At 39.8% G+C, this 22,598-nt stretch overlaps 1 protein-coding gene and 1 pseudogene across 1 annotated transcript in view; both read right to left on the reverse strand.

The window, feature by feature from the left end:
* Ptpn12 (protein tyrosine phosphatase non-receptor type 12) overlaps positions 1-13,657 on the reverse strand; it is a 60,997-nt gene extending 47,340 nt beyond the window's left edge. The window contains exon 1 of the mRNA XM_090332915.1: positions 13,325-13,657. Coding sequence (XP_090189041.1) covers positions 13,325-13,423 — 99 coding nt within the window. The 5' untranslated portion in view covers positions 13,424-13,657. The remainder of the gene's footprint in view (positions 1-13,324) is intronic.
* Positions 13,658-20,399: 6,742 nt separating this feature from the next.
* On the reverse strand, positions 20,400-21,011 carry LOC150063233 (cyclin-dependent kinases regulatory subunit 1 pseudogene; annotated as a pseudogene).
* Between the last annotated feature and the right edge of the window lie 1,587 nt (positions 21,012-22,598).

Consider the following 22,598-nt stretch of genomic DNA (forward strand, 5'->3'; position numbering starts at 1 on the left):
CATCTGGCCAAAACAGTGATTTCTTACGACACCATACTTTTGTACTACAGACAGTAAAAGAGTCTCCTGGCTGTAAAATATTGATAATACCTAACCCATGGTATCTTACTGCTCTTGTCACTGCTCTAAAATTTTTCAAAGGTAATTACTAAAGAAACTATTTAAATTTTAAAGATTAATGTGGGACATGGCATATAATTGTTAAATGGATAAATTATACTGAGACATTTATTTGTTCTCTATTACAAAAATCATTTAATCTCAATATGAACTTATTTTACCATATACCTTCAGGCAAAATACCTCCCCACCAAAGTATAATCAGCACGTAATAAAATCAGCTTAGAATTTTTCACTGAAAGTACACATGTATGTTATACTACCTCCAACTCTAACTGGCTTTTTGGGGGGGGCAGTAGTGAGGCTTGAACTTGGGGGATGTCATGTTCTACTTTACCTTTTTCGTACAGCTAATAGAATTTTCTACTGCTAGAGCCACATCTCTACTACCTCCTATTTACTTTTATTTTTTAAATTATCCTTAAGTAGTTGGAATAGGTGCTGCCATATAACAAAGCAGTTTATGAATGCAATGCATCCTTAACATTCTCACCCACCCCCTTCCTTCATATAATCTTTCATATATGTAAAAATAAAGCAGAGATACGGCTTCGAGACCTGAAGAGCATTGATAATTCCATTGGGGACATCACAGTTGGTAAATTGACACTCTACTATTGTTTTTATAACATACTCAGCTCACCAAGTCAAGATGATAGTTTTTAACTGGAGAGTATAAAAAGCTATTTGAAATTTTACCTTTGTATACTTTGTATACTTTGATACTGATATAAAACTCATCAAATATTTAACAATGTAACATTTCTAAAGTAATACAGTATCCTAAATATTTTATCTGAGGACACTTGGCTGTTCAAAGGGCTCCCCCCCACACAGTCAGTCATCTTTTCTTTATTCTTTTAATCAAGATTTTATCTTCAAACAGTTGTAACAAGGGTGCTTTAAGTTAACATACTGACTTAATTTACCAACCATTCAGTTTTTCCATTTCTTTTCAAATCCTTCCTTTAGTTTTATCTCCCCTCCCCTTCCCAATCAAGGTAACTTCCAGATATTCCTTTTAGCTGTTAATTGTTCAAAAGGTGGCACCATGGAATCTCACTCTTGTATATATCATCACACTTTACTTGGAACACATATATGTGTATATATACACATATGGTCCCATATATGTTTACTTATTTTGTCCAGATCTATGTGTTTATTTGCTTAACCAAATTGGATGCCTCCACACTGAAATACAAATGTTAAGAAATTTGTCTTCTTGATGAAGAGTCCCTTTATTGATATGATATGATCTTCAAGTCTTCTAGTTTTGATTTAAAATTTACTTTGTTGAACAGGAGTATAATGACTCCTGTCCAATCCTATACCCTAAGCTAGTAAACTAGTCTTGTTTTCAGTAACTAAATGTGTTTCTTGAACATACAAGTGGGTTGGGTTTTCTTTTTGATTCAACTTGTGATTCTATATCATTTGATTAGAAAACGGAATCCACTGATATAAAGTGTTAAAATTTAAAGGTTAGTTGCCTGAATTCTTGTTTTGTTTTTTCTCCCCAGTCCTGGGGCTTGAACTCAGGGCCTAGGCACTGTTCTTGGGCTTTCTCAAGGCTGTGTGTGTGTGTGTGTGTGTGTGTGGTTCTGAGGAATCGACCCTACATGCATGCTAGGCAAGCAGTCTACCATTAGGCCATGCTTCCAGCAGCCTGAATTCTTTTATTGGGTTATTTGCTGTATCCTCACTGAATGGGATACTAGCTGGGTTGACGAGTCCACTTTCTCATCACTGGTATAGGAGTGTATCTCAGCTCTACTAACTTCTTCAATCCAGAACCAATAAAAAATATTCACATTTTAGCATGATACTACTGGTAGATTTATTTACATACCTAATCACATAAAGTGCGGGGATTGAGTTTGTTTGTTTGGGTTTTTTTTTCTTTTGCCAGTTCTGGGGCTTGAACTCAGGGTCCAAGCACTGTCCTTGGGCTTTCCTCAAGGCTAGAGCTCTACCACTTGCCACTTTTTTCTGTGTATTAGATGCTGAGGAATTGAATCTAGGGCTTCAAGCTACAAGAGCACTCTACCACTAGGCCATGGTCCTGGCCCAGGGATTGAGTTTTGGCACAGGACTACTGGCGTCAAAATGAAAGCATTTAGAATAGGGAGCATGAAGATGATAGAAAGAGGAATAAATGAAGATAATATGTCCAAGTGCAGGTACGTAGTTCAGTTGTTAAAGGGAATGTTAGGAGTTAGATAGGAGTAGAAAATATAATAGTACTAGGGTAAGGAAAGGAGAATATAAGAGTTCAGGGGAGTACTAAGTGAGAGCAATGGAAAAAAAAGAAAAGGGGAAAAAATCCACACGTATCAAGCAAATACAAGAAACAAACAGTTCCAAGTCACTTTTCTGTCCTTGGTATAGCTCAAGTTTATAGCCAGCTAATTTCTATCTTCAAAAATCCACCCTTCTTTAAAAGTCCCTTCTTGCAAAGCCTGCTTTAACACTACGCCATTATTTTTTTTCCCTTTTCAGGACCCTTATTGGATAACAATTGGAAAGCATTTAATGACAATTTTAAAATAGCCAACTTTATGTTATATACTTTTACTACAAGGAAAAGAAAGATTGCAAAATATCTTCCTTACAAAGTATCTTCCTAGCACTTTTTCCCAAGCATGTTTAGTTATAAATCAGTCACTTGTAAACAAGTTAATTTTCAAATCTCTGTTGCAAATGTTGTCTCTTCCAGACCACATGACCACTGTCCAGGACATTCAAATGGACTGAGTTTACGAGAAAACAAAATCCTATGAAATGAAGCAAGCTTTGGGACAATTCTATATAAGACCCACTTGCTAGATTTCAGTTTCAGTATCTAGTAAGTTTAGAATCTGGCATTAAGGTCTAACAAGTAAAACACAAAGCAATACAAAGTTAACAGATCATCTTAGATCTACAAAAATAACATTTCAGGGTAAACCAGTGTCTCCAAAATTAGATATCAAACACAGAAACTATATGGACAACAATAGACTGAAACCTTGGGAGAGGGCTAGCTATTAGTAGGGTCTTTTATTGCACTTAATGTTCTTTAATCCTGTTCATTTCTAATTAAGGTCTAAACTACACCATTTCCCTAATGTATGCTATTACTATTCTGATTCCTTTTTACAAATGAAGAATTCTTGATTTATGAACAGGAAACAGAGTCTCTAAATCATTTACTAGTATTCTTATATAGTATATATATATATGTGCATAGTAATATATATACATATAATACAATACACAATACTGACAATATTTTCCAAAAAAATTTTTTTAGGTTTTAGCAAGGATTTTAGTGTAACAAGATTGAAGAAATGTAGAATAGATGTAAGATGAATAAAAAGCTGCATCTGAATATATATATGAATAAAAGAGATTAAAGAGGAAGATCAAAAACAAAATAAAGAAGGATTTCCCCAATATATTTATTTGCATCAATTCCTTATCCAAGAAATTTCATTCTGACACCTCACAAATCATATAGTTCATTTCAACATAGTATCTAATGAGTACCACTGTTCATCCTGTGTCCCTTGATTTCAAACAGTTTGTTAATGCAAATTATGCCTGAAAAGGTTACCACAGGAAGTAAAGATATTAGCATACATCTCAAAGCCTCGAGAAATCCATGGTCCATATACCACATTCTAGGGAAAATTTTTGGAAGGCAACCACAAACAATCACAGAAAGAATATTTTACAAATTCCATCATGGGTTTTTGTGTGATTTCAGGGAGATAATAGTTTGTGCTTGAAATTGAAAACTTTAGCATATGAATATAAAATGATGGTTAAAAAAATTAAGCTTCTCTTTGGAAGACACTAATGATTTTGGACGATTATATAGTATAGCACTTGATTTTACTGTTTTTAAGTCAAATTTAAAGAAAGGCTTTTTTTTTCTCCATATGGCATGAAAAATCCCAATTTATGATGGGTAACATCTAATTTAAGATAAACTGAACTAAAATACTTTTTCCAAAAAGCAAGAATTACATGGTGTTTTAGTATTTTATGTGAACATAGTGAAGTCATTCTAAATATTTAAATTTCTAATGTTCTAAGGACTAGCTTACCAAATAAAAGGAAAGGTTTCCAAGAAGGGGAAAAGTTATGTCCAATTGTACAAACACAGGTACTCAAGACTTCATTCAGTGTGTAAACTCAAGGATAAGGAATAACTTATTTCAAAAAGGAAAAGAGGAAGCCAGGAGCTGGTAGCTTGCATCTACAATACTAGCTACCTGAGAGGCTGACAACAAGAGTTTGATACCAGTTTACCTTTTCAGATAGGTTCTTGATTTCTACAGAGCACTTGATGCAGTGGCATGGGCTTTGTCAACCTAAGAAACATGGTAGGTTGAGGTTGGGAGGACTACAACTCCAGGCCAAGCCGGGGTGGGAATAATCTACAAGACTCCATCACATGGCGGGGGGGGGGAGGGAAATGGGTACCAAGACATGTGAAAGGGTATCAATGTATGTGAATTAATGCACCCTCTATCTGGCAAATATCATGTAACCCTTTTACTAATTACAATAAAAAAAAAAAAGACTCCATCACAGTGGGGACAGCTGTCATTCCAACAATAATGCAAGTCCAGAAACAGACAGATCAAGGTCCCAATAAGTGGTTGCTGGAAAGTAACCAGAAAAAAAAAAAAAATCAGGCCTGAGGTGGGAAATGGTGGCTCATACCTGTAATCTTAGCTATGCAGGAGGTTGAGATCTGAGGATTGTGATTCAAAGCCAGCCTAGGAATTACAGTCTGTGAGACTCTTATCTCCAATTAACTACCTGAAAATGGGAAATGGCACCATGGCTCAAAGTGATAGAGTGCTGGCCTTGAGCTGAAGAGCTCAGGAACCCATAATTTCCCTAAATGTGAATGCGCTGAACAATCAAATCAAAAGACACAGAGCAGCAGACTGGATTAAGAAACAAGACCCATCCATATGTTGCCTCCAAGAGAACCACCTCACTGCCAAAGACAGAACATTGGCCCAGAGTTCAAGTCCTATGATCTAAGAAAAAAATCAGGCCCAGTAGTATAGCTCAGCAGTAGAACCCTTTCTTAAATCCAAATCTAGTACTCCAAATATCTTAAAGGCCTTTCAACCCAGAGGCAGATCTATAAAATTGGGGACAGGTACAAGGGGAAAACAAGAAACCCAATTTGGGAAGAGACACAGACACATACTTTGAAGTAAAACTTGAATCCAATATTTAAAAGTTGGCTTAGAGGACCAGGAATGTGGCCTAGTGGTAAAGTGCTTGCCTAGCGTGCATGCAGACCCACATACCACATACACAGAAAAAGCCAGAAGTGGTACTGTGACTCAAGTGGTACAGTGCTAGCCTTGAGGAATGCCCAAGGACAGTGCTCTCAGGTCCTGAGTGTAAGCCCCAGGACTGGCAAAAAAAATAAAAAAAGAGAAAAAGAGTTGGCATAGGTATTTAAAATTTCCAATAATTTAGATAGCAAAACGAGTCACAATATTTTTTAATCTACATATGAACCCTTACAACTATGTAGCAAGACAGATACTAAACACACAACTGATTTCACTAGTATGGTTTCTATTAGCTTACAGATACCAAAAGTGGCATTTTAGGAAATCTGAGTATGGTATTTGGAATGGATTAAGTGACAAAAGAAACTACAGGCAAAAAGAGAACAGTTATTTCTTGTCAACCACACTTCAAACACAAATTTTACTACTTAAGAGATAACAGTGACATAATTAAGATTTTATTAATTACATCCAAATTAGAAGTTTAAAAAGTGGACACTCAATAAAAACTAATATTCTAAGATAAAGTCTTTAAAGTATGTGATTTATGAGTTATAGTCAGTAGATGTTACTTTAAGTTAGAACCTGAATTCCTACACACACTAAGCAGTATACAAACAGTAGAGTATTATTGTTCAAATGTAAAGGAAACTGCAATTGCTAAAATCGTATTTATTTAAAAAGTTTAAATTCGGCCTAGCTTTTTCAGTAGGTACTGAAAATATACTGCAGTGTATAAGCAAATCTGAGTATAGGAATGGGGACAAATAGTTTTCATATTGGTTGAGAAAATAAGCTCTTAAGATTACTTGAGAAATTCACCTGATGATTCTTTCAGCATTAAGCTTGCCTACAACCTCTGCCCAAGCAATGTACATCAACGACCACTAAATGCCAGGTACTATATTAAGCGGCAGATATAATTAAGTCCCAGTCTCTTAGCCTTAGAGACTTTTAGTCTGAGGAAGACAGAAATTCAAATGCTTAGGAATTTAACATGTTTAGTACATGAACAAAAAATGGAAATCTTTCTAAATGTTAATGTTTAGCTTTCGTTGTTCTCCTTTTATAAGGTTTTTTCTAAAGTAAATGTTGAAGAAAAAAGGTAATATTTTTAAAATTCCAGAAAATTAATATATAAAGTTTTAGTGTACTGTTTCAATGAGCTACATCTGGAGAGTTACTTAAAAGTTCATTTCCTCTTCTGAAGTTAAAATAGAAATACATCTGTCTAATACATGGTGGCTCATGCCTGTAATCCTAGCTACTGAGGAGACTGAGATCTGATGATAGAGGTTCAAAGCCAGCCCAGGCACTAAAGACAGTGAGACTCTTATCTGTAACCTCTAGAAAACCAGAAGTGGGGCTGTGGCTCCAGGGGTATGGCACTAGCCTTGAGTTGAGGAGATCAGAGATAACACCCAGGCCTAGGGGTAGGGTGGTGGTAGCCTTGAGCTGAAGAACTCAAGGATAGCACCAGGCCAAGTTCAAGTTCCACAACCAACCAAAAAAAAAAAAAAAAAATCTGGCTAAATACTCATAAAAGGACAGACCAAAAAATCCTAACCAAACCAGTAGCACTAAGAAAGCATTAAGGTAGGCCAGGAGTGTGGCCTGGTGGTATGGTGCTTGCTTAGCATGCAAGAAGCCCTGGGTACAGTTCCTCAGTCCCACATATATATAAAAAGCTAGAAGTGGGACTGTGACTCAAGTGGCAGAACACTAGCCTTGAGGAAAGCCCAAGGAAAGTGCTCAGATGCTGAGTCCAAGCCCCAGGCAAGGAAGTGGGGGGTGAGAATTAACAATATTGCCTGTCATTAGCTTTGACAAGTTAGATTAACAAAAATCACACAAGCTAATCCAAGAAGACAGCACTTCATTATCCACAAGGATAAAAAAAAAAACAAGACAGACAAGAACAAATTCTAGTGAGGACATAGAGAAACTGTAATGCACAGATACTGCTGCTGGGGATGTAAACATGCACAAGCTTCTTGTAACAGCCTGGCAACTCTTTAATATGGTAAACACAAGTGTAATTATACATCCCAGCAATTTCACTGCTTTATGTGCACTTAAGAGAACGAAAATACATAAAAACTTGTACAGCAATGGTCACACAAACATTATTCATACTGACCAAAAATTAGAAAACAACTCACAAAACTAAAATAGAAAAGATGTAATTTAGTTCTAAAAAGGAATGAAGTTCTCTGAAGCCACAGAACAATGTAAATGAAGCTTGAAAACATGTTAAGTGGAGTCAGTCACAAAGCACCTCATGCTATAATTCTACTTATATAGCAATGGCCAGACTAGGTGAATCTACAGACATGATGGGTTATTGATTGCATGTGGCTGGAGAAAGAAGTAACTGCTAATGCATATAGGGTTTCTCTTTTGGGTGATGAAATGTTCTCAAATTGATTGTGGTGATGACTACACAACTCTGGTTATAGTAAGAACTTCTGAAATGTATACTCTGAATGAACTCTATAGAAGATAATTATAACTCAAATAAAATCAGTAACTTTTTTAAAAGTCCATAAGCCACAATACTTACTAGAATGTACAACACAAAATCTTACATGGCAGTTTTCAATTCTATCTCCCTTTTTGTTTTCTAATATTTTAAAACTTTTAAGGCTCCCAATATCTTTAAAATTATAGTCACAATCATTTTACAAAATGAAATATACAGAAAAAAATCTATTTTTCTAAAAAGGCAGAGAGCATCTCTCTTATAAGCAGTATCTTCTCTCAGCTTCTATTATTTTCTTTCACAATGTTAAAATAAATGGAAGGAAATTATTATTACATTTCATTTATTTTCTACTCAAGCAACAGAAAGCTAGATTTTCCCCTATACTCTACCTAATTCCAAACTGCTTTGTCTAGTCACCAAAGTACTCCTGGTTGCCAAATGGAATTGATGCTTTCTCAATCTCACATTACCAGTCCTCCCAGCCTTATTATTTGACTAGTAACAATTCTTTTCTTGAACCTTTCTGGACCTGGTTCCACTTCTTCCTCTTTGACTATACCTTCCCAGGAACAATCATTACCATTTCCTTCTCAGTGGTGTGTGTTTTTTTTTTTTTTTAAATTACTAATGCTATTCAACCTATAGCGGATCACCTCATATGCCTGTTAGAACCTTAGTCACATAGATGTTTTCAACTGCCACCTACATGCTTGTATGATGATGCTCATATCTTGTAACTCTCTTCTGCCAGCAACCTCAGTTTTATCAAGTGCAACACTACACATACTCTTCTTTTTTTTTTGCCAGTCCTGGGCTTGAGCTCAGGGCCTGAGCACTGTCCTTGGACTTTCTCAAGGCTAGAGCTCTACCACTTGAGCCTCAGCACCACTTCCGGCTTTTTCTATATATGTGGTACCAAGGAATCGAACCCGGGTCTTTGTGCATGCTAGGCAAGCACTTTAACCACTAGGCCAAATTCCAGGCCCACTACACATACTCTTCTAACCTGAAACTCTTTCACAATCTTGTTTCACTTCTCCTCTTGTTTATTTTCCAAATGGTACCTTATAGCTTGAGTAATAATATATAAGCTGGAAATATCAATTATACTCTTATACTCATCTGCCATTCACATATGGTGAGTTACTGAGACTTCTTTCTTCTTCTTTTCCTCCTGCCCTTTACAATAGGGTCTTGCTGCTGTGTAGCTCAGCTGGCCTCAAACTGAGAGAGGGGTTATGAGTTCTCAAAGAGCAAGATGGGGAAGACAGGGTGGAGGGTACATTGCAGTGACAGTGGGCCAATACCTCCTCATGTTCCCTATGACTAAGAGTTATAGTATAGAAATGAAGGGAATCACAATTATGAATTTACAGAAAGATCTAAACACTATATAAGAACCTTCACAATCCCAAACCCTTGTATCTATTGCAGTATCTTTATCCTTTACCTTGGATTGGCTCAATGGACCTCAATAAATAGTCTAGGAAGGTATTTTTTTTGGCCAGTCCTGGAGCTTTCTCAAGGCTAGAACTCTACCACTTGAGCCACACCACTTCTGGCCTTTTCTGTATATGTCGTACCAAGGAATGGAACCCAGGGCTTTGTGCATGCTAGACAAGCACTCTACCACTAAGCCACACTTCCAGACCCTCCAGGAACATCTTTCTGCCAGACCACTTTAGAGATCTCTCTTTAGAGTAAAATCTAGTTCTCCCAAGTTCTTATGTTTCAGCAGCCTCCAAATTCAGTATTTGATATTGCCATTATGCTCAATTTTCTAAAATATGAAACTATCCAATAGGTATATAGTATACGTACCTTATATATTAGAAGCAAGTACCTAATCAAAGACTTGTCCTGACACCTTGCCATTTCCTAAGGACTAAAAGCTGAGATAGGAAAGATTCTCTACATCTGTCACATATTAGTTTCCTTGCCAATCTGTTTATTTGCAAAACTATCCATGTTTTCAACAGGCAAACAATAATCTGAATGTCATCATTTATAAAAATCTTACTACCTTTGTTTTCTTTAAAGAATGCAAGCACAGGGGCCAGGAGCATAGCCTAGTGGTAGAGTGCTCACTGGGCATGCATGAAGCCCTGGATTCAATTCCTCGGTGGCACGTATTCAGAAAAGGCCAGAAGTGGTGCTGTAGCTCAAGTGGCAAAGTGCTAGCTTTGAGAAAAACATATCCAAGGACAGTGGCCAGGCCCTGAGTTCAAGCCTCAGGACTAGAAAAAAAAAAAAAGAATGCAAGCAAAACGGCCCAAGACAGACAACTCATTGGAATACAGTTAATGACAGGTGGAAATTTTTCTATCCCCGATAGCAATCTAGAAATTAAAATATAGTAAGACTTTTCAACCATTAAATAAAGATCAGGGTAATTATAATATGAATTCTCATGCATTACTGGTAGCTATATAACAAAACATCTTTTCAAAAAATTATAATTACCCACTACTTTTACCTACTACATTTCTAGAGATATATGGCAATAATAAAAACAATTTATTCATGAATGTTAATCATAGTAGTGTCAAGAGCAGGAAATAGAATGGACTAAAACAATCAACTGTAAAGAAATGGCTAAACTATAACACAGTTATCTGGTTGTATTTCACAATTAGTTAAAATTACTTTACAAAAAAGCAGTTGTACTAAATGAAAGTACTTATTAAAAATGTAAGTTTAAAGAACATAATATAAAAAGGTATGTATAGTTATGATCACAAAGAATTATTATAATCAGTGGAGTGAGGCCTTAGGGGATAGGACAACAGGACATCCGGAAAGAATAATGGAAATAGTACTGTGATTAGAATCAGACCAGCTTGAATCCCATTCCAATTTACCAAGTGTAAGTATTAATGACTATTATTGTTAATAACCACTACTCTGTAATTTCCAAATCTGAAGTAACATTGCTTCACAAGAGAACAGGGTTGTAACTGCTAGATTACTTCTAAAGGCTCAATCTTACAATGTTAAGATTTTTAATCCACATAAAAATTTAATAACAGAATTAGAATCTATCAGCTAATGTTCTATTCTCTTTCCATGACAGAGGACATAAAGCCTATTCAGCTTTTGGGGGGGGAGGGCAGGAGCAGCACCAACTACAGGCAGACTTAATTATAGCTATTGCTAATCAAGCCAGGAAATAAAAAAAGCAAGCACTATAAAAGAATAGCTTTAGTCATCAAATCTCCAGCATAGAATCACCTAGCTATATCTACTTATTATGGAAGGAAAAGGAAATGCATTTAGTTCTTGAAAAATGAAATCTCCAGTCGGAATTCCTGATTCATTCCCCAAGCATGAACCCTAAGGCTGCTTTCTCAGTACAGGAGTTCAGAGGTTGGGCACCTGTCCTGATGGCCTGCATTAACATACAATGCTCTTTCACTTAATGGAATATGCCCAGGAATATCAAGACGAGCCTGCAAACAAGAAGGAACCAGGTACCGAACACCTCTTCTTCCATAACCCCAAAAGCCTGAAAAACTACTACTGTTAAGCACCCTAAATAATCAAAATATTTTCTTCTATTTTTGATAGTGTAGTAAATAAAGGGGAGAGCCTATATTCAATTACTGTAAATGACATCATTCAAAAGACACTACCATAAAAAGATACTACCTATAAAAAAATTCCCAGCAGCAGGAAAGTGTTCTTCATTCGTTCCAGGTCAGAAAATAAAATTTCAAAAACGTAATACCAGGAGAAAAATTTAAAACTATGAAGGACAATTTTGCTTTCACAACATATACTGAACCATACTCCTATCTTCTACCATTAGTCCAGGAGGTGGACATGCTAAACAATACGATTACAATACTGTTTAAAATCAAACGTCTATTTGTCAAGTTAACGATTTTAGCTTTAAACAAAATTCCTTTAAAATGAGTAAAGGAATTTTCAGTATTAAAGTCCGTTCACCTGTACCTTGAAAATTGCTTCAATCTGAAAAACTACTCATTATTTGGCGCTGCTTTTTTTCTTTAAAGACATTATGTGTGTAGCCTTTTCATAACCCAAATTCAGAGTTAAGTGATTACTCCAGGAGATGTACCTTGTCCCGGAGCTAATGTTGTCCTTTGCCATTTCCAACTCTGGCCAAGGCTAAGGACCAACCACTTCCCCAAATCCTACACTTCCTTTTCCAGTCCCCAGACCTCCAGGGTTTCCAACGCCCCAGTCTTGCGCAATATCCGTAGGAGCAGAGCCGCAACCACCGCCTCCGAGGCCGGGAAACAACCCTAGAGAGAACATTGTCCAGCAGAAAAATAAAAAGGGCGGGAGGGGGATAATGTAGGAAGTCGGCTTCTGGTCCCACGCTTTCGGAACTGACTGCCTCTCTCAGTGATGAATCTAGACTAATTTTACAGGCAAGACTTTTAACCCTCCACACCCCTCCCCTCAAGCCCGTCCACAAGAGCAGTGGGCGGAAAAGGGGGAGGGCAAAAAGAGGGGGGGACGGGAAGGTTATCTCCCAGTTCAGGGCTTCACAGCCTAAATCGTTGCCACCGCCCCACCAGGACTATTGTTCCCGGGTTCCCCACCCCCACCCCGGATAGGAAGTGATAGTCACATCCCCTCCGCCTTCGGCAATATCCCCCGGGGAGTCTGAAGTAAGCTTCCAACAGGAAACCCCCCCCCCATCCACAATGACCCCCTCCACCTCAAGTCACGTTGAACCTCCCACAGGCCCCCTCAAAACACGAGTCTAAGGAGAGAAGCAGCCAGACTGGGATAAATCGCAACCAGGTACACCGCGAGCCTACACCGACACAATCCCTTCCCCCCCCCCCCCCACTGAAGCGTTGGACAAAATAACTGCGAGCTCCGAGACGGCGTGAAGTGCTACCTGGCCCACTCGGGGGCCAGCGTGGTCGAGCGCAAGGACCTCACCAATACCAATGCCGATACCACCCCCCCTTTCCCGGATCCTACGGCCAGCCACAAGCAGACACCCCGCCTCGCCCCTCCTGGGAGGGGCAGGCCGGGTGGCAGGCGTGGAACAGGCGCGAGCCCCCCAGGCCCCGCGCCACCGGCACTCCATTCCCTCCAGGACTCCCGGCCTGAGAAACAATAGGTGGTCGCGGGCGGAGCTGCGGGGTGCAGACTCGGCCCCACAGCCGCTACCTCGGCGTCCCGGGCGGACACCCATCGGGGGTGGGATGGGGAAGAAGGCCGCACGAGCCCGGAGGAGGGATCAGAAAGGAGGTGATCTCCCCTCCAAGCCGGCTCCAGCAGCGCCGGGCCCTCGGGTCCGGACGCGCCCCTCCGCCCCACTCCTCAGCGCCGCACACAAAGCGCTGGCAGCACTCGCCTCGGGGAGTGAGGGGGGAGCTCCCGGGCCGACGAGCGCGGCGACAGCCCGGGGCGGGAGACTCACCATGAAGTCTCGGGCGAAGTTGTCCTCCCCATTGTGGTCCGGACTCTTCATGGCCTGGACCCTCTGGATGAATTTCCTCAGGATCTCCACTTGCTCCATCCTCCCGCGTCTCCCCGCCTGCGGCCGCCGGCCCCCCCGCCGCCCACCCGCCCTCCGCAGAGCCTGCTCCGTCTTCCCCAGCTCGCTGCTCGCGGCCCGCCCTCCCTCCCGACCCCCGCCAGCCTCCGCCGCGCCGGCCTCCTCCCCACCGCCCCGGGCGGCGGCTGCGGCAGCCCCGGCCCGGCTCCCGACACCACAACTTCCCGGAGCAGCCGCCGTTCTCCCACGGCGCCAGGCGAGCCGCGGCGGCTAGCGCCAACCCCAACCCCCAGCTTGCTCCATCCTCCTTCCCCGCCCTCCACCTCCGCCGTCCGAGAAGCCGCCGCCGCCGCCTCAGGAACTCGGCCCTCCGCTCGCCCTGCCCCCCCCTTCCCGGTGCTTCCTTTCCCCCCGCCCCCCCGCCGGCAGCCGCAGCCGGAGCCTCCACTCCTCGCCGGCGCGTCCCCGCCACCACCCAGACGCGCGGCCCCGCACCCTGAGCCCCGCCCCAGGCTCCACGCCACTCCGATCCGCCCCCGCGCATACGCCCTAGGCCACGCCTCTGGTCCCGCCCCCGGGCTGTAGTCGGATTCTGAGTGGCTGGACGATGCTACTGCGGTCCGTTGGGTGACCGCACTCACTTCCGGGGCATGTCCAATACTGCGTGAGGGCGAGGGTGGGGGAGCTAGTTGTGGTGAGCGTTGCTGGGCCTGAAGGAGAGATTTCGACTTGGAGCAGGACAGATTGTAGTGGGTCAGTGGTCACTTGTTATTTGTGGTCTCAAACTTGGCCAAAGCTGATTCCCAGAGTGTCTTGGCGCCTCCTCTCCGCTGTAGCCAAGAGCTGAGACTACCAAGTACCGGCCTGCCAGGAGACCGGGAGCGCCAGGGGGCGGGACGAAGGTGGGCCCGGGTGGGAGTGAGGTATGCTGGGTATTGTAGTAGCGTCATCTCGCTTTACTAAAGTCAAGGGACGGCAATTAGGGTTGGGCACTTTGGGGGATTGCTGTGGGAGCAGAACGCTTCTGTGTAAAAGAACTTAGTGCTGTCAGGTCCGTTTCAACCCTGAAGAGTGAGCGCCTGGTTTCGTGCTTCGCAAATTCTTGCCTTTAGATTCCCACAACTTCAGAAGAGAATTGGGAGACCTTTACTTTGTACAATGGACTTTAAATCTAATTGATCCCCTCGTGAAGTAATTTGTGCAAGGTCCAGTCTAGTCTTCACAAGTCAAACCTAGAGCTGAGTCCTTTTGCTTTCACTTCATTACCACATTGCCTCTAAGGAAAGTAAACTGTGATAATGTGGTGGAATTGAAGGATCTGATCCAAGGATCAAAATTAGAAACGTGCACTTCTATATGTGTCCTTCCAAATGTTTTCTTAAACAGGTGTATACTTCTGAAAAGACAGTTTTGCACTTTTAGCGGCACTGGTGGAAAACTAATCCCAACACTCATAAGGCCACAAGATAGGATAATTTTGAGTCCAAGAACTGTCTGGGATACATAGTGAGACCTGTAACGGGGGCGGGGGGAGGAAGGAAGGAAAGAGAAAAGAAAAAAAATTCACATAGATAACTAGTTTAATTTCTAAGATAAACATTGAAAATGGATTCTGTGGTATTTTAACTTCAGTTTCACTGAAGGTAAAAAAATAATCTGAGTGTAATTGCCTATTTAATACAGTTCACTCTACACTCGCTTTACTCTCACAACTGGGAGGTTAGACTTTAGGCAAAGAAGTGAATAGATGATCGGAGTGCTTTGGTTTTGGTATGTCCCAAGGATGTCAAAGCATTTCCTTGATAAAGGAAAAACAGTGTAGTGACAGTCAAGTGAGAAGCATTTCTGAGATATTACCTCCAATGTGGGCTGGTGTTTTATATAAAGTCTCTTTTCCTTGCCTGAAAGTTTTTACTTTTTCTTTCTTGCAGCACTTAAGGATTTCTCCAGAGCTCAGCATCTAGCTACCTTTGGCATCTGCTTTAGATTAGTAGATTAATATAAAGTATTCGTAGCTTAATATAAAGCTTTCTTTTGGGAAAGCTTATGAGTATTTTCCTTGGTACATAGCTAGATTTTTCTTTCTTATTAAAAAAAATACATGTTATTTGGCACTGGTGGCTTAATGTCTGTAATCCTACATACTCAAGAAGCTGAGTTCTGAGGATCATAGTTCAAAGCCAGGCAGGAAAGTTCATGAGACTTCTCTCCAATTAACCACCACTTATCTCTAATTAATTAAAAGCTGAAGTGGCATTGTGGCTCAAAGTGGTAGAGCACTAGCCTTGAGCAGAAAAGCTTCGGGACAGCACCCAGGCCCTAATATTTAGGCTTTGTTTCAATCAATAGATGATTTTAGGCACCTCAGAATATGAGTTGTTGGGTACATGTGTGCCTGTGTGTATGAGTATGTGAAAAAGAAGAGAGATAAAAGATGTGTGTGTGTATGTCTGTCCTCTGAAATGTATAGCTTAATTGAGGAGACAGAAAAAAAAACTGTTAAGTTAATAAGTGTTAATTGTGTAACTATGAGCGTAACAGTGGGAAGAGTATTGTGGGCCAGGCTTACCGAGCATAAGCTAGTCACCAAGGGGATCTTGAAAGATAATTGAGTTTGAACGGGAAAGAAAATGCCCAGGCAGAAGTGGGGAAACAACCATGAAAGCAGAAATTCAAAGCAGAACTCTATAAATGTGCAGGAGTCTCCAAAGTAGTCTACACATTAGAGCAGTAGACACCAGAGAATATTGAATGCCTGATTTAGGATTTGAGCCTGATAATGTAGACAGTAGGAACCATCAGAGGTTTCTTAGATTGTGAAAAAGAGAAAAATGTTAATTTGTCCAATTTTTTGCCAGTCATGTTGCTTGAACTTAGCGTCTGAGCATTGTCCTTGGTTTTTCTCCAGGCTAGCACTCTATCACTTGAGCCATAGCACCACTTCTGGGTTTTTCTGTGTATGTGGTATGGAGGAATCAAACCTAGGGCTTCATGCATGCTAAGCAGGCACTCTACCAGTAGGCCATGCTCCCAGCCCTTTATCCATTTCTGTAGCAATTGTGAATTAAATAATGAAAGAAATAGGAATGGGAGATACCTGGTGGCAAAACATGAAGTAACCAAAGATATGAAACTGAGGTCATAGGGGGGCAAGTACAAATACACCAATGGAGGCGCTAGAGACTTCAAAAGAACTCAGAGAACTAGTGACCATCTTGAGAGATAAGAAAGAAGATTAAATGAAAATGAATAACATTAGAACTTAGAATGTAGCTTAGTAGGAACACTTGTGTAGTATACATGAGATCTCTGGGTTCAATCCCCAGACACACATACAGATTGAAATTACCAATCAGATAAAAGTTGGCAAAACACAGGCTATTGATAGGAGCGAATGAACACACACAAAGTGAGAGAAATTACCGTGGCATCTTTGAAAGGCAGCTTGGCAATATATAAAAATGTAAAACTCATATGTGGTTCAATCAACTTGCTCAGCACCACTCCCAGCTTTTTTCTATGTATATGGTACCGAGGAATTGAACCCCGGTATGTGAATGCTAGGCAAACATTCTACCAGTAGGCTAAACTCCCGGCCCCCACACTATCTTTTTCATTCTTAGGTAAAAAAATAATGCTTTTTATTCTTTATTTTAATGTATAGAGGGGTAAAATAATGCTTTTTATCTATGTTGAAATTTTTAACTTTTTGGACTTGACATTGGTTCTCATAAAAACTATTCTTTGTTACACTTTCACATTATTTATAGCTATCTGTGAGTCCTACTTTTCTTTCTTGTTTTGTTGCTTAAGCCCTGGGAAGTAATGTAGTTTCAGCAGTCTTATTAGTAGATGGAAAAAGAAACAGAGCGAACTTGTAGAACACAAATGTCAGGTGCATGCACAGAATGCACAGATCTGATTTTCTAGCTTGTTGCAGAAACCACTGAGTCAAAGCACTTTTACCTGGTGTGATTTATGTGAAATTACAAATCAGTCTCGAAATTCTTTGTCCCTCAGTCCTCTCTTAAACTGAATCTCCAGTGGGTGGCTAAGTGGGATGTTAAGGGAGTGTATGAGAAGGGAGTGAAATTCTTCTCTAGTTTATGTCTGGTATCCCTTACTCCCTCATTCCTATCCCAGTTTCAGAAAAAAAAAGTTAGCATTTTTTTAATCTTTGAATTTTTTTTTTTTGGTTGTGGGGCTTGAGCTTTGGGCCTGTGCTTTATCCCTGAGCTCCTTAACTCAAAGCTATTGCCCTCCCCCTTGAGCCACAGCCCCACTTCCCATTTTCTTTATTATTATTATTGTAATGTATAGAGGGGTTACAGTTATATTCACCAGATAATAGGTGCATTACTTCTCACACATTAATACCCTTTCTCATGTCCCCATTTCCCTCCCCCACCCTTCCCAATCATCTTGTTTCCCCCCCTTTCCTATTTCAAATAAACATTTATACAATATGCCAGGTATCAAAGTCAGATACTGTAACAATATGAGATTAACCAAAGGGCAACAAAAGAGAAGAGAAATAATATAGTACATTAAGAACAACAATCATGCAATATAAAGCTCTTATTTCAAGGCTCAATGGTTTCCCTCATTTGTAATAATTAGTACACACCTAGGACTCTCCTAGCAGAGGATTACAATAGTGCAAAGCCTAGATACATAAGGACAATTAGGATGAAGCTAAATGAAAGGATCTCCACTTCCCATTTTCTAATGATTAATTGGAGATAAGAGTCTCATGGACCTTGGTGCCTGGGGCTGGCTTTGAACCACGATCCTCAGATCTCAGCCTCCTGAGTAGCTAGAATTACAAGCATGAGACACCACACCCGGCAATCTTTAAACTTTTTGTTGAAATGTGTAATCTTATAAAAATGGAACTGAGGATAAGAGAACATTCATTTGGGGGAGGGGTTGGTACTAGAGTTTGAACTAAGCACCTGGTGTTCTCTTGGCTCTCTTGCCTCCCTGGCATTCTACCATTTGATTTTTTTTTTTGCTGGTTATTTTTAAGATGGAATCTTTTGGATTGTTTTTTTAGCTAGAATACCTTCAAACCACAATCTTCTGACTCAGCCTCTTGAATGGCAAGATTATGGATGTGAACCAGTGGTGCCCAGTTGGATATCATAAGATTCTCAGAAGTAAGTTATGGAAAAATGAAGACAAGTTTGGGAAGGCCAAAATTCTTTCATAATATATATTCCTAGAGTGTAATAGTTCAGAACTTTTTTCAGACATTACTCTATATGCTACAGTAGGCAAGCAAGGTATAGATAGTATCTCCATTTTTAAAGTGTACATTAGAATACTAGTAGGGAAATTAAATGATATGCTCAACGTTGCAAAGATGACTAAACTAAAATTCAAGCATAGTTGACTGTGTTAGACAATAAAAGCTACACACACTAATAAATACTGGAGAGAATGTTGTTATTCTTTTCTAACTTTTCTAGCATATTATTGTTTTGCTTAATATTCAAATAAAAATAAAAATGCATAACTTCAGCCAGGCGCTGGTAGCTCACATCTATAATCCTATCTATAATCCTAGCTACTCAGCTAAGATCTGGGGACTGAGGTTCAAAGTCAGCTCAGGCAAGAAGGTTTGTAAGATTTATATTTCCAGTTAACAACAAAAAAAGACCAGAAACTGTGGTTTCAGTGGTAGAGAGTTAGCCTTGAGCAAAGAAAGCTCAGGGACAGTGCCCTGACCCTGAATTTAAGCCCTAGGACCAGTACCAAAATTTTTTTTAAAGTTATGACTTCAAAGTTAAATACCTGAACATCTAATTGGATCCTTTAATATGATGACAGTTTCTTTATTCAGGAGTGGATCATTAACAAGGGCTTTGAAATATTGCCACATATAAAACACATCTGCTCTATTTTATTGACAGGCTTTAGGCCAAACTATGAGCAATAAGTTCCCAAACAAAATAAACAAAAAAAATCTCGTTCAGTAACTATAAATATTTTAGATTAAAAATTATTTGTTAACGCACTTACCATGAAGTATTTAAAATAGTAGCATTAGTTAGAAACAAAGTAGAATGGTAGTGGCCAAGGGAATGGGTAAAAGAGAGGGTTTTTTTTTTTTTTGGCGGGGGTCAGGGGGCTTGAGCTCAATGCTACTGCCCTACCCCTGGGTGTTGTCCCTCTTTAGTTCAAGGCTACCGCCCTACCCCTTGAACCACCCCACTTGGCAAGAGAGCTGTTTTTTTGTTTTGTTTTTTGTTTTTTGACCAGTCCTGGGGCTTGAATTCAGGGCTTGGGTATTGTCACTGAGCTTTCTCAAGGCTAGCACACTTGAGCCACAGCACCACTTCCAGCTTTTCTGTGTATGTGGTACTAAGGAATTGAACCCGGGTCTTCATGCATGCTAGGCAAGCATTCTACCATTTGGCCAAACTCCCGGTCCCTAACACTGATTTTTTACATTATATTTCAACTTGTTTTACAAACAAGTTTTCAAGAAGGGAATCTCTATATGCAATCAATGGCACATAAAATTTAGAACATAATTAAAATTGAGCTGAGAATTTGTATGTCATAGATACATATTTGTATAACATGATGTCTATAGAGTATATATCCCATCATGAATTTTTGTGTCTATGTAGTTATATCTCTAAGACTGTGTCAATGGCCTTGGGTACTCAAATATTGAGTTATCACTCTTGTACTGTTTGGATCTAATATCCACATATCAAGGAGGCCATGCGCCTTTTGTTCTTTTGGTCTTGACTTATCTCACTCAATGTGATCTACTCCAGTTTCACCTACTTCCCAGCGAATGCCATTATTTTGTCTTTTGGCTATTAGAATTCCATTGTATATATGTACCACATTTTTTTAGATTATAAAAAACTTCCTCTTTAATCAAGTCTTGAAACATAGAACAGATTCCCTGAATAAAATGGAAAGTTTCCAATACATTGAGAGAGAAATCCACAAGTCAACATACATAACAGTACCTAGGAGGAAAAAATAAAATAGCAGGTTTACACAATCCCGGTATAGCCACGGTCTGATTCTTAAGATGCTTCCTCCCTCTGCCTGTGCTCTGTGTATTCAGAGCACAACCATGACTTCTGAGATCCCACTCAGTTGAGCTTGCAGCCCACAAAGTACTCTTCTGGCAAGGCTGTGGTGGTGGCTCTACTCAAGAAGCAAAGCAGTTTTCAGCACATTCAAACAGTGTATCAAACATCCTTTAAATATCAAAGTGAGAAATAAGAAAGCAATAGAACCATGCTACGAGAAAGATGTTAGGAAGGACAGCTATGTAAAGCTTGAGGTTGAGAACGGTTCTCCAGCTTCATTTCTTTGGCTTGCTGGGTAGTGGTCTCTGGAACAGCAAGATGTGAGGTTCTGGTTCATGGATCATATAATGAACCCATCCTTGACTCTGCTGAATGCCGAGATTCCTCCATTCAGATTCAGACATCAAATGGGTTTCAGGGACAAGTTTGGCTATGTCCTTGGGTAACATGACATGCCGGTATTCGAACTCCTCGTCGTCGTATTTATCTGAATAGTAAATTTGTTTATGCGACATGACCACTCCGCCACTGAATTTCCAGCCGCGAGCTCCAACCTCCAAACAACTCCCAGCAGCACGCCTGTACCACATTTTTTGTATCCATTCCTCTGTAGTGGGGCATCTGGGTTGTTTCTATCACTTAGTTATTGTGAATAGTGCAGCAATGAACATGGTGTCCTTATTATATCCTAGGTTATGATGCTCAGGGTAGATGCCTAGGAGTGGTATGGCTGGATTGTAGGGAAGGTCTATTTTTATTTTTTGAGAAACCTCCAAACTGCATTCCAGAGTGGCTGTACGAGTTTACATTTCCACCACTATGCTTAGTGTTTTGAGAAACCCTGAGACTGCTGTCCAGAGTAGTTGTAATAGTTTACATTCCCACCAGCAGTGCAATAGGATTCCTTTTCCCCTACATCCACACCAACATCTGTTGCTATTCAAATTCACAATGTTGGCCATCTCTAAATGAGATGAAGTGGAATCTCAAAGTTGTTTTGATTTGCATTTCTTTTATGGCTAGTGATATACACAGCCATATTTTTAAAAACAGTTAAAGTAGTTTATTTTGTATTTAATATGTTTTACTGCAAGAAAACATAAACTAATAAATGGTATTTGAAGTTGCAATGTGATTTTACCGTTTTATCACATTTATTCTGTGAAAAGCTTTTCTATTTGTGTATAGATAACTATAAGGCTGAGATTTGTGTACAATTGAATATCTTGTAAGATGCTACTCATTGAGAAGATGAGGTATTTAACGATTCTAAATGAAACACAATATACGTGTAAGGTACAAGGTACAGATCTAGAAGCATCAGAAAATTCCTGCATAATGTTATGATGAGTAGTGGAAGTGAAATTTCCTTCATTAGGTTTTAGTTTAGATTTGTATGGCTCCCTAGAAATATAGTTAAATACCTCATCTTCTCAATGAGTAGCATCTTAAAAGATATTCAATTGTTCATTCAGTAACTTCGTTGGTTATTTGAAATTTGCTATGTACATAGATTATATTTTCTGTAAATTTAATTTGAGGATCTTATAGGAAGAGTACGAACAATTATAGAAAAGGATCATGGAGCCTACCTATTCAACCAGAGAAGCATTGCCCTACATGCCTGACCCAGCTACTTCCCTCCCCTAAATTACTGCTCTGATCAAACCCAATTGATTGTTTCTAATTACTATTTTCTGCACTCACTGAGCACACTGGCCACTGGTTCCCCTGCTGTTTATGAAAGCTCCAACACAAGCTCCCTTTTGAACTGTCAGCCTTTGCTGGGTCGTTTTCTCTGCTGGAGTGATCCTCTATTGGGCATCCATGTGACTTATTCCCTAAATGAGAATCTTTAAAACTCCCAATAGTGTTTTTGTAGTATGAATGAATATAAAAGTTTACATTTCCCCTTCTTACTTTGTTTTCTAGAGAATAATATAAAACATTGCCTGGAAGAGTGCCATTTATTCTCTCTCAAGCAGTAAAACTTGGTTGATTCATAATTGATTCTTTAAAGGTCTTATTGTGCTACTTTCCTTATTAAATGGACTGACAACTCTAATCTTGTGTTATTTAAAAGCCATACCCATAAGGCATAGTGATGTGTGTCCTACATATGATATAATTAGCCT

Source organism: Megascapheus bottae, chromosome 5 (genome assembly GCF_031878675.1).
Source record: "Megascapheus bottae isolate mThoBot1 chromosome 5, mThoBot2.hap1, whole genome shotgun sequence".
NCBI lineage: Eukaryota > Metazoa > Chordata > Mammalia > Rodentia > Geomyidae > Megascapheus > Megascapheus bottae.